The following is a 13,510-nucleotide window of genomic DNA, read 5'->3' as shown; positions in this document are numbered from 1 at the left end:
TTTATCAAGCTTTACAGCTAGCGGGTGGCGAACACCACTGCGTGCATCCATTTTGAAAGGAAGTAACACGAGTGACAACCCTTTACTCCTAACAGTACTTTGAGCTTACCTCCCTTCTGTCGTCTGCTGTTTGAGCGCAAACAGCTCTATTTTAGATGCGGGTTTTTTTGTGTTTTTTTTGGTGTGTTTTTTCAGACGATCCAAAAAAAAGATTAGGGTCGGGCCTAAAAACTAGGGTCAGTCGGGTTACCGTAAACAGACCTATTTTTTTTTTGGCCTAATGCATTTTCAAAAAGAACTTGAAGAGTGGCTTTCTAAAATCATTGTATCCCAGGTACACATATATAATATATCTGTACCAGCAATCATGGTCTTCAACAAACATGCACAAATAAGTTCACAGCTACATAGACAACTTTGGGGGGGGGGGGGGGGGGGACAGGAACATGCTTAATTCACAATGTTAGCTTTAGCCGCTAATTTAATTACGTTGATTGACATACCACATACAGTTTTTGATAAATTTGAGCAAATGACTGTAGTTTTTATTCTATTTTAATCCAAATTCTTGGATCTCTACAGTCTCTACAGAGAAGATGATGGTGAATCCTTGACACGATGGACTATAAAATCTGTGAAATAGAGAGACGCGCCAAGTATGAAGCTGCTTAGTTATCTATCATGTGTCGTCGCAAGTAACAAATGTGGGGTTCTTAAAGGCACAGTGCAGCTCGTTTTGCGTTTTTGTTGCAGCTGAGTGCATTTACAGTTCAAAAATCCTCCTATGGTAGTAAAACAAACCCAAAACTACCCAACGACGACATCTGTGAAGCTTGACAGTTTCTTGTTCACGCGAGTGCATAAATTAACCTAGTTATTACGTGGTGTTTGGTCGGAGTTCGATTCAACTGAGTGATTCCGGCCTCCATTTTGTTTTACACAAACTCATGATGACGTCTGACATAGTTTGCTAGTGACGTGTCTTTTTGTGCATGATGTGGTGATCTATCTGATCTAAATTTAGATCCGAAAATAGGCCAAGACCAGCCGGGTCCGAGTACGAAATTAATTCGTAAAAAAATCGCAGTTCTCGACTCTTTGGGTGCAAGTCAATGAAACTTGGTAGTTCTTCTAACGGATAGCTGCCTGAGGTATGACTAAAAGCCCCAGGGGCTCCGTGCACCTGGATTTGACAAGTTCAGTACCTTTAATGCAAAATTTCTGTCATCCTTTTTTTTCTCAACACCACTTCCTTTCATTCTTCTTCTTCGTTCATGGGCTTAGACTCCCACGTTCACTCATGTTTTTAGCACGAGTGGATTTTTACGTGTATGACCGTTTTTACCCCGCCATTCAGGCAGCCATACGCCGATTTCGGGGGAGGCATGCTGGGTATTTTTGTGTTTCTATAACCCACCGAACTCTGACATGGATTACAGGATCTTTTCCGTGCGCACTTGGTCTCGTGCTTGCGTGTACACACGAAGGGGGTTAAGTCACAAGCAGGTCTGCACATAAGTTGACCTGGGAGATCGGAAAAATCTCCACTCTTAACCCACCAGGCGGCAGCGACCGGGATTCGAACTCACGACCTCCCGATTAGGAGGCCGACGTCTTACCACCACGCCACTGCGCCCGTCTACTTCCTTTCATGATTATGTATGTTTAACAAATATTGCTGTTTGACTGACCTGAACATTTGACACTGCAATTGATACAAAAAATTATGTGAAAGAATGACTTGTGATGGACCAACACCGACTCTCTGTAGTTACTGCATGCATGGGTATTTTCGGTTTCTGGTCCGGCGTGTTTCATGTTTTTCTTCAAGAACAGCTCAGACTGTGTTGGCTTTATCATGTTCACTGCATGGAGGCTGGCTACATTAAAAAAACAAAAACTCTACAGCGAAATGGCTTTTGGGAGGAAAACCACTGGCCACCCTCAATGAGCGCTTCGGGGGTGATAACGCGAGACAACTCCTGTGATCTTGCTGAGAGGTGGCGCCAGTTACCAGCCGAAAGAAAGAAGGGGCATAACCTCACCAGAACCAACCATTGTCTGTTTACCGTATAAAATGCACGACTTACACACGAACTGTTATCAAACCGATATGCTATTTGGGACCAATGCAAGTTTTTTTTTTCCTTTCTCGTGTGATCTTGCCGCGAGGTGGCGCCAGTTACCAGCCGAAAGAAAGAGGGGGCATAACCTCATCAGTACCGCCCATTGCCATACACAAACATCTGCAAAAAGACCTAATTGATGCCAGGTCTTGAGAGAGCATCACAACTGATCGCTCGAGGTGAAGATGTACATGAAGAACCACCTCAAGACAGGGTAAGGGAAGGTGATGCACGCTGCAGCAGGCAAGCAAGCATGCAAAAATGAGCGCAACAAACTCCATCAGATTAGAGACTAAACACAGCTCTTTGCAACAGAGACTGAAACTCCCTCATTGGCCTCTTCAGCCGTAAGCGACGTTGCTCTAGCCGAGCAGACAACCAGGGCTGGGGTACACGAATCGTAACTGGGCGACACCCTAACGGGAGAGAACAAACCGCAGGGTCTGATTGGTTAAAAATCACCAAAAAATCTCAATTTCAACCAATCCAACACTGCGGGTGGCTCCCACCCGGTTGGTAACTTCCTCGTGCACCTGGGCCCTGGACAGCTGGGATGTACCAAACATGGTCAACTCTGACCGACTGAGGCCTAGTGCTAGTGTGTGCTAGTGTGTGCTTTCTTTCTTTATTTGGTGTTTAACGTCGTTTTCAACCACGAAGAGTTAGCTAGTGTGTGCTAGTATGTGCCAGTGTGTGCTAGTGTGTGCTAGGTGTGCTAGTGTGTGCCAGGTGTGCTAGTGTGTGCTAGTGTGTGCCAGGTGTGCTAGTGTGTGCCAGGTGTGCTAGTGTGTGCCAGGTGTGCTAGTGTGTGCCAGGTGCGCTAGTGTGTGCCAGGTGTGCTAGTGTGTGCCAGTTGCGCTAGTGTGTGCCAGGTGTGCTAGTTTGTGCCAGTTGCGCTAGTGTGTGCCAGGTGTGCTAGTGTGTGCTAGTGTGTGCCAGGTGTGCTAGTGTGTGCCAGGTGCGCTAGTGTGTGCCAGGTGTGCTAGTGTGTGCCAGTGTGTGCCAGGTGCGCTAGTGTGTGCCAGGTGTGCTAGTGTGTGCCTGGTGATCTAGTGTGTGCCTGGTGATCTAGTGTGTGCTAGTGTGTGCCAGGTGTGCTAGTGTGTGCCAGGTGTGCTAGTGTGTGCTAGTGTGTGCCAGGTGTGCTAGTGTGTGCCAGGTGTGCGCCAGGTGTGCTAGTGTGTGCTAGTGTGTGCCAGGTGTGCTAGTGTGTGCCAGGTGTGCTGGTGTGTGCCAGGTGTGCTAGTGTGTGCCAGGTGTGCTAGTGTGTGCCAGGTGTGCTAGTGTGTGCCAGGTGTGCTAGTGTGTGCCAGGTGTGCTAGTGTGTGCCAGGTGCGCTAGTGTGTGCCAGGTGTGCTAGGTTTGTGTTGCATGCCCTCATTGTCAGAACAACCTTTCGGCCACAAAGTCTGCTTTTTAACTTAAAATAAAAAAGAAAAGGTAAGCGTCATGTAAAATAAAAGAGGGAAATAGAAGAATATACATGCTAAACACAATCGTGGATACACTAAAGTAAGGCACCCAACTTGAAACACAACACTGTTTTGTCACAACACAATTTATTAATGTCCCAAAATTAAAACCCCTAGTACATAACTCTTCACAACCGCAAAGCAAATGGAGATTACACTCAGAAATAAATGTACGCTGACTTCAGCAAAAGAAGCCTCAATGATTCAACTGTTAATGTAAAAGCACCAAAAGGTAAAACCAAAAGTGAACAATTCTGTAACACATGAAAAAAGATGCACTCTTGGCTGGCCAGCTGTAAGAAGCAAGCGAGGTTTTGAATTACGTACAAATATCCCTGACAGACAAAGCAAATTACGGACCTGGGAACCCCTGTTTTCAACTTGGGAGTATTTTCTCAAACAAACTTAGTGTATTTTCAGAAATATGAGTGCACTCCACACAGCATTTGAACATCCATGTTTCAAACATGCTTTGCAGGCATTGTAAATAAGTTTACCAATACATGTACATGGGTGCAACCTGGAAAATTCCAAAAACCGGCAAAAGTTGGGGTCCAGCTTTTTTACTATTAAAAATGCCAAAAAAAACCTCTCCTGGAACAAAAACATCGGCAGCCGATGAAACCAAAAACCGGCTGCCGGCGTGTAGCCGGCAGAGTTGCACCCATGCATGTACATTTAAAACAAATGCTTCTTTCAATGTTTCGTGACAAAAACTGTAATCATTGATAAAAAATTATCAAGTTATCTTTGATCTTTAAAATAAAGTGTCCCAGTATATATTCAGGAATGACAATCCGGCCCTGACAATGTATGTGTGTTACTTTGGGTGTCCAAACAAAACTCTCATGTGTTGTGAAGAAAAGTAGTCCAGGATTTTTTTCATCGTATTTTTTCCCACCGACGGCACTGATCGTATTTTTTCCCACCGACGGCACTGATCGTACTTTAGACATTTAAGCGTACAAAATAGGGCGAAATCGTATGGGTTCCCAGGTCTGAAATTAACTAAGTCAGAAAAAGTAATAAGGATACATAAGAACATAAGGAAATTCACAATAAATAAAATTCACACATAAGCACAAGCACACACTACTCTGTGCACATGCCCTTTCTTTCTTTATTTGGTGTTTAACGTCGTTTTCAACCACGAAGGTTATATCGCGACGGGGAAAGGGGGGGAGATGGGATAGAGCCACTTGTTAATTGTTTCTTGTTCACAAAAGCACTAATCAAAAAATTGCTCCAGGGGCTTGCAACGTAGAACAATATATTACCTTACTGGGAGAATGCAAGTTTCCAGTACAAAGGACTTAACATTTCTTACATACTGCTTGACTAAAATCTTTACAAATATTGACTATATTCTATACAAGAAACACTTAACAAGGGTAAAAGGAGAAACAGAATCCGTTAGTCGCCTCTTATGACATGCTGGGGAGCATGGGTAAATTCTTCCCCCTAACCCGCGGGGGGGATGCACATGCCCTAACTGCAAAAACAGTTAAACCTGATCATCTGAGGAGCTCTGTAACTAACTGGCCAAACCATTCTGTAATAACTTTTGCAGAAACAAACACATGTTCACGATCGCCACAAAATATAAAACCCAAGCATTCATGAAGAGTAGAGATTTCACATTACATTTTCACAATCGTCACTAAATCTACAATCCATGTATTCATGAAGATGACCGAGTTCACAATCATTACAACTATCAAAGTTTACCGACTCCAATGCCCATCAACTTTCAAACTTTCCGTATTCTCAACGATTATGGATTCACACTACATATGCTGCGGATATCCATTTACAACAATTGATTAGTGCTCACTCATGTTGCAGGAGTACTGTATCATAGTGTATGGTCAAAATGGTGGTCTTGTAAAAACAATCCAAAAAAGACTTCAGAAAAAAAGGCTAGTATAATCCCATCCCCACCCCCATCAACACACCCAGACCTGTTTACCCCCAGCACTTGACAAGAGTAATGGTCAAGTCAAAAAATAGTAATCTGATGACCAAAATAGTAACCCAGTGGTTACAAACGCCAACATTAGCAACACAAACCTAATTTGAAGCACATTTGAAAATCATAGTCTGGACTCAAATGGAGTATTTTACCCCCCAAAAGCCTAAAATATAGTAATAAATTACTCCAAAATAGTATGGGTAAACAAGTCTGAAGACCCATGAAAGAAATAAAAAAAAATATTAAAAAAAAAATTGTGTGTGTCAGATGGTTAGAAGCACCCAAACGGGTGAGAGCAAACCGCGGGGCCCGATTCGTTGAAATCACAACAAATCTCAATTTCAACCAATCAAACACCGCGGCTGGCTCCCACCCGGTTGGTAACTCTCTCATGCACCACAGCCCAGATTCCTAATTCCAGGTGAGCTATAGAAACCACCTTACAAAAAGCCACCTTAGGAAGGGGGTTTGCTTCGGCAGCCAATCAACGACGACAAGTCCTTCAGAGGCAACAAGACAACAATGTCTGTGGGACATGAAGCTCTACTCATCATCGGGTTAGCTTCAAAGCGGGTTTGGCCTTTGTCAATGCATTATTGTGACAGGCTATGTACATGGATTTATCTTCTACTGGTTGTGGGAGACAGAGGCTAGGCCAATGTAACAGTTTGCATTGAGGTTGCCTTTGTTTTCTCAGCGGAAATTTTAGGAGCTACCCTGAGTTAGGAGATAGTTTCACCGGCCACAGGCGTTTGAACAGCTGCAGTCTAGGTGAGGAGTTTGGTCTCCAACATCAACAGGGTTGAGGTGAACGAAGCAAAACTGGGTGCCACCCAACTGGGTTGGAACAAGCCGCCGAGTCTGATTTGTTGAAATAACAGCAAATCTCCATTTCAACCAATCCAACCCCGCTTCTGCATACCATCTCCATTTGGGTGTCACCCAGTTTGGCTTTGTGCATCTCAGTCCTGATCTTCAAGTCTTGGCTTTTCTCAGCCGCTAAAGTTCTGTTGCTGTATTTTGTAGTCTCACACTTCTTTGCAAACAGCCCGCAGCATAGGGTTTTTTCTCTCTGAGATACTGCAGACAGAAACTCCAGAAGCGAATCTTCCATGATATTTGTATGTGTGAATGACTCATCTTCCACGCTACTTGTGTGTCAGGTGTGGATGACAAATCTTCCACGCTGGGTGTGTGTGTGTGTGTGTGAATGACTCATCTTCCACGCTACTTGTGTGTGTGAAAGGTGCGGAAGTTGTGGAAGAACCAGTCCACTTTGGTGGTCCACGAGTCACCGTATGCGTTGCGGAGCTGCTCCAAGAAATAGTCCAGGGCTTTCTCCTCCGTCTTCTCCACGGCCAGAGTCTTGCGGATGTAGCCAATGTCGTCCAGAGACTGCAGCTCGGAGATGCCACACTGCAGCATCATGGTGAAGAGGGTGATGATCAGGTGAGAGTGCTTGCGCAACACCAGGTAGGCCTGGCAACACAGCTCCTGAAACCTGCAACAGGTGAAAGGGTTTCTTCATAAGGAAAGGAAAGAGAGAATGCTTTATGTCCTACAGGCTAAATATTTCGCCTTTTAAGCCCTGTCCAGACTTGGCCGCCGTTTTACGCTCTATGCGCCGCAGGCCGTTTTGTGCGTCGCGCGGGATTTGCCGAGTGGCCACACATCGACGATTCTTTTCACAACGCGGTATCAGTCAAGCGGGTCACCTGACAAGAAGGTTCAGTTGCATTCGACTGCCGCGCCGCGAGCAGCTGACGTCATCGCTCTGGTTTGCTCTGATTGGTCAAATTTCCGTCGTTCTATGTCTGTGTCATAGAAATTAGAACACGCGCTATTCTTCTGCAAATAACGCTTCGCGATCATAGCACGACGCGGTGCGCCGTTTTGAGCATAAGTCAAATGTGGACAGGGTCGGCCGGGAGTGTCTGGACGGGCCTTAAAGGACAAGGTATGGGTTATATGATTCGAGTTGTTATGCCCTCACGGCTTTTGACGAGATACACAAGTGTATGCATGTTTAGGTGGTATCAGCCATCTGCACTTATGGCAGAATGTTCTTGATAAGACGACAGCCTCCAAACTTCCCTGTTACAGTGGAACCTCCCTTTTAAGACCTTACAAAATGTGAGAAATGTAGGTCTTAAAAAGGAGGGAATCTTAAAATGGGGGTACTTCTTCTTCTTCTTCTGCATTCGTGGGCTGAAACTCCCATGTACACTCGTGTTTTTGCACGAGTGGAATTTTATGTGTATGACCGTTTTTACCCCGCCATTTAGGCAGCCATACGCCGCTTTCGGAGGAAGCATGCTGGGTATTTTCGTGTTTCTATAACCCACCGAACTCTGACATGGATTACAGGATCTTTTCCGTGCGCACTTGGTCTTGTGCTTGCGTGTACACACGAAGGGGGATAAGCCACTAGCAGGCCTGCACATAAGTTGACCAGGGAGATCGGAAAAATCTCCACACTTAATCCACCAGGCGGCCGCAGCCGGGATTCGAACCCTCGACCTTCCGATTAAGAGGCCGACGTCTTACCACCCCGCCCGGGGGTACATTTACACAGGATATGAACAGAAAATGTGAGAAATGACCAACGTCGATGTGAAACACCTGCAAATGATCACACCCTTGTAGATTCAAACAGAAATGCCTAATCATATCCGACACAGACAGACTACTAACGTTCCAAATGGGGGAAGTCTTAATTTGGGGGGTATTTAACTCTTAACGTCCTGTAACGTTTTTTGCATGTCCCAGTGCAAATCCTATAAGGATTTGGGAAAAAGAGACAAAATTTGGGTGTGTTCAATAAAAAAATCATATTTTTATTGTTTATGGATGGATTTACTTGATATTTTTTTTGAAACTTCCGAAATTGATAGATCACTCTGTCCACTATCATCGTCACCACCATCGAAGTCATTCTCCACATTTCTTGCCTCAAACCCGTGAAAAGACGTGTCACTATCACTATCACTCGTCTCCATGTTGAATTTTGAAAGCTAACACAAAAAATCCGAACAAAATCCGTCCACAAAAATCGAAATCACATTCAAAAGTCCTGAGAAAAAACGACCGGCAGCCATGCCATGTGCATCGAAGGACTAAAGCTGTTTTCCAATGCAGGAGAGCATCGGAAGGCTGGTAACTCTTGTTTAATGACACTAGCAGAGAACGCGCGGTACCGCGCAGTTCAGGATTATTGACGTCAAGCGGAACCGCGCGGTACAGGACGTTAAGAGTTAAAAAGGGGGTTCCACTGTACCAGAAACTCAATCAGGAAAATCTCTCTCCCTCACTTTGCCCCTCACTCTCTCTTCCATTGTGATGTGGACTCCACATGAATTTTTTTGCACTTGAAATAATACAGTTGTGTAATTGGTGCCTATGTCTCAGATCCATAACAGCTGTACTTCAAACTGGATTACTTCATGAATGTGCTTGGGTCACGGACCAGGGGAGACAATCTGCACAGATGAGAATGGAATTGACCAAAATGGAGGAAAAGTGTATGTGTGTGTGTGTGTGTGTGTGTGTGTGTGTGTATGTGTGTGTGTGTGTGTGTGTGTGTGTGTGTGTGTGTGTGTGTGTGTGTGTGTGTGCGAGTGAAGTCGGTGTAGGTTGGAGGAGGGGGGAAGGGTGCCGGGGGATGGAAGAGGAGATAGTAAATGGGTCTGTCTGGCGACGGAAAGGATCATTGCTGCGGCGCATGGTTAGCTAGCAGTTGCTTGGCTTTACATAAGAAAAGTAAACATTTTAAACTGCTGTACCTTGTCCGTCTATCACACCCCCCCATAACAGCTATAATTCAACCTGGATTACTTCATGAACGTGCATGGTCACGGACCAGGGGAGGCAATCTGCACAGATGAGAATGGGATGAGTGATTCTGGGGTGATAACGTGAGACAACTCCTGTGATCTTGCCGCGAGGTGGTGCCAGTTACCAGCTGAAAGAAAGAAGGGGCATAACCTCATCAGAACCGACCACTGTCTGTTAACCGCATAAAATGCATGACTTACACACGAACTGTTACCAAACCGATATGCTATTTGGGACCAATGTAAGTTTTCTTTTCCTTTCTCGTGTGATCTTGCCGCGAGGTGGCGCCCGTTACCAGCCGAAAGAAAGAGGGGGCATAACCTCACCAGAACCGCCCATTGGCCAAAATAGAGGAAAAAAGGGTTTACAAAATACAAAAGAAAAATGTGAAGGTTTGCAAACATTTTTGAGTCCCTGGATGAAGAGAAGACATTCATTCCCACATGACCATGGCGCTGTTTACTGCTTCAGGAGGAATCAAACTGGTCCAACTGTTCATACCATTTTCAGTCCCTGGATGAAGAGAAGACATTCATTCCCACATGACCATGGCGCTGTTTACTGCTTCAGGAGGAATCGAACTGGTCCAACTGTTCATACCATTTTCAGTCCCTGGATGAAGAGAAGACATTCATTCCCACATGACCATGGCGCTGTTTACTGCTTCAGGAAGAATCAACTGGTCCAACTGTTCATACCATTTTCAGTCCCTGGATGAAGAGAAGACATTCATTCCCACATGACCATGGCGCTGTTTACTGCTTCAGGAGGAATCAAACTGGTCCAACTGTTCATACCATTTTCAGTCCCTGGATGAAGAGAAGACATTCATTCCCACATGACCATGGCGCTGTTTACTGCTTCAGGAGGAATCGAACTGGTCCAACTTTTCATACCATGTTCAGTCCCTGGATGAAGAGAAGACATTCATTCCCACATGACCATGGTGCTGTTTACTGCTTCAGGAGGAATCAAACTGGTCCAACTGTTCATACCATTTTCAGTCCCAGGATGAAGAGAAGACATTCATTCCCACATGACCATGGTGCTGTTTACTGTTTCAGGAGGAATCAAACTGGTCCAACTTTTCAGTCCAAATCAATGAGTCTTATATCGCGCATATTCCGTGGGTACAGTTCTAGGCGCTCTGCAGTGATGCCGTGTGAGATGAAATTTTATACGGCCAGTAGATTGCAGCCATTTCGGCGCATATTTACCTTTCACGGCCTATTATTCCAAGTCACACGGGTATAGGTAAACAATTATTAACTGTGCCTAAGCAATTTTGCCAGGAAAGACCCTTTTGTCAATCGTGGGATCTTTAACGTGCACACCCAATGTAGTGTACACGGGGGGAGGTTCGGACACCGAAGAGAGTCTGCACACAAAGTTGACTCTGTGAAATAAATTTCCGCCGAACCTGGGATCGAACTCACGCTGACAGCGGCCAACTGAATACAAATCCAGCGCGCTACCAACTGAGCTATATCCCCGCCCAGGACTGCCTCTCAAAAGAGAAAGAAACCTATCTCTAAATCTGACATAGCAACTGCAGAAAGAACAGATTCTTCATTTGAAGTTGTTTATTGTCTCTTCTCTTTTATTTACCAATGGGCGGTTCTGGTGAGGTTATGCCCCCTCTTTCTTTCGGATGTAACTGGCGCCACCTCGCGGCAAGATCACACGAGAAAGGAAAAAAAACTTACATTGGTCCCAAATAGCATGTCGGTTTGGTAACAGTTCTTGTGTAAGTCATGCATTTTATACGGTAAACAGACAATGGTCGGTTCTGGTGAGGTTATGCCCCTTCTTTCTTTCGGCTGGTAACTGGCGCCACCTCGCAGCAAGATCACAGGAGTTGTCTCGCGTTATCACCCCAGAAGCGCTCATTGGGATTTCACACAAAAATGATCGCCTCAATAAACTTGGAAGTAGGGGCAACTCAAAGAGATGGCTGCACGCTGCTTTCTTCATCAGATTAGATTGTTCATTTCAATGCTTGTTATTCTCTCAGGTGCCAGGAGATTGGTTCCGTATAACTCTCGCTTACTCCATAACACATGTCGTATGCAGTTGCAGTTTGGTTATTTGATTTCTAAATTGGGCTCTGCCTCATATGTTTAACACTTTCTACCCCACCTATGTTGGCCAAGGTTTTTTTCGCCGAGACCAGCTGTGCTGCAGCAGGTCACTTTGAATTGTAGTAACTGTGTAGTAACCGTGTATCAAAACGCTGGAATGCAGGTGTTAGATGGACGTGACAGGAAACGACTGAAGCTAACAGTCTCAGCGGATATATCCGTACCTGGTCAGATACAGCCATATAAGTGGGTACGGATATATCCGTACCTGGGAGACAATGAGTTCAGATTTTCATCAGATTAGGAATAAAAACCGGCCATAGTTCAGCAGCCCGAATGCTCACTGTTTGAATCCGGCTTGCTTGGCGGGCTGGTCTGATCCCTTGGCGATGACCCTCAAGAAGTCCTCTGTCAGAACGAAGGGCACTCGTTCCCTGTTGATGCCAAACTTCTTCTTCTTGTGATCCAGGAAATGACCAAAGTCGATGTGAAACACCTGCAAATGATCACACCCTTGTAATCCCCGTTTCAAACAGAAGTACCTTATCATGTCCAAAGCAGACACACTACTAACCTTCCAAAATCAAGAATAAACCAGTCGCGTAAGGCGAAATTACTACATTTAGTCAAGCTGTCGAACTCACGGGATGAAACTGAACGCACTGTAGTTTTTCACCAAGAAAGTACAGCTTCGTCTATCCCCGCGTGAAGGAAATCGCTCACCTCCCACGTGCAAAACGTAGTGATATTGACACGCCAGATTAGCGCGGTAGTGTATTGTGCTAAGCAGGAAAGCGCGCTTTTCTGTATTCTTGTTAACTTTCTGAGCTTGTTTTCAATACAACCTATCATATCTATATGTTTTTGGAATCAGGAAATGATAAAGAATAAGATGAAATCATTTTTGGATCGATTTCTTAAATTTTAATCGTAAGATTAATTAATCTATTTTCGTTAATTGTGATCACATTTTAAGAGTAAACATGACATATGTATATATTTTTAGATTCAGAATGTGATGAAGAATACGATGCAATCAATTTTAAATCTGTTTGCGAAAAATCGATTTTAATGACAACTTAAATGAGCAAACTCATTAATTAATTTTTAAGCCTCCAAGCTGAAATGCAATACCAAAGTCCGGGCTTCGTCGAAGATTACTTGACCAAAATGTCAACCAATTTGGTTGAAAAATGAGAGCGTGACAGTGCCGCCTCAACTTTCACGAAAAGCCGGATATGACGTCATCAAAGACATTTATCAATAAAAAGAAAAAAACGTCTGGAGATACTATACTCAGGATCTCTCATGTCACGTTTCATGAAGATCGGTCCAGTAGTTTTCTCTGAATCGCTCCACACACACACGCACACACACACACACACACACACACACACACACACAAACGCACACACACCACGACCCTCGTCTCGATTCACCCCTCTATGTTAAAACATTTAGTCAAAACTTGACTAAATGCAAAAAGGAACCAAAAAAAATGTGTGTGTGTGTCTGTAATGAAACCTGCCAATAAATCAAAAAACAAAGAGACTGCCAACGTTCCAAAATTCAGAATAAACAAGAAGAGCAAACGCTCGATCGAGTCACTTTCACAGTTCTGAATATTATATGAGGCATCAGATGGACAGGAAGAAATTGCTATTCACAACACAATGAGTCACGTTCACATAAAATGTGAGCCCGGTCACTTTTATAGTTTCCGAGAAAAGCCCAACGTTAAGTTGTGTGTTGCCGAACAGAAAAGGCTAGTTATCTCCCTTGTTTTTCTGATAACGTTCGTAAAAGGCTACAGATGTAAATACTTTGATGTAAAGAATAATCCTACAAAGTTTCAATCACATCCGATGAACTTTGTCAAAGATATAAAATGTCTAATTTTTCCTTTGACGCTGACCTGTGACCTTGAAAAAGGTCAAAGGTCAACGAAACCATCGTTAAAGTGTAGAGGTCATTGGAGGTCACGACTAAACAAAATATGAGCCCGATCGCTTTGATAGTTTCCGA

At 44.3% G+C, this 13,510-nt stretch overlaps 1 protein-coding gene across 1 annotated transcript in view; it reads right to left on the bottom strand.

The window, feature by feature from the left end:
- Positions 1 to 4,508: 4,508 nt before the first annotated feature.
- The window catches only part of LOC138978145 (phosphatidylinositol 4,5-bisphosphate 3-kinase catalytic subunit alpha isoform-like), a 42,336-nt gene continuing 33,334 nt past the window's right edge, over positions 4,509 to 13,510 (bottom strand). The window contains exons 20-21 of the mRNA XM_070350792.1: positions 11,830 to 11,981; positions 4,509 to 7,071 (exon numbers count right to left, since the gene is read on the bottom strand). Of these exons, the coding sequence (XP_070206893.1) occupies positions 6,798 to 7,071; positions 11,830 to 11,981 (426 nt within the window). The 3' untranslated portion in view covers positions 4,509 to 6,797. The remainder of the gene's footprint in view (positions 7,072 to 11,829; positions 11,982 to 13,510) is intronic.

The sequence above is a fragment of the Littorina saxatilis genome, linkage group LG10 (genome assembly GCF_037325665.1).
Source record: "Littorina saxatilis isolate snail1 linkage group LG10, US_GU_Lsax_2.0, whole genome shotgun sequence".
Lineage (NCBI taxonomy): Eukaryota > Metazoa > Mollusca > Gastropoda > Littorinimorpha > Littorinidae > Littorina > Littorina saxatilis.
The sequence above is the reverse complement of the archived record's forward strand: the minus strand, read 5'-3'. Positions and strand labels throughout refer to the sequence as shown.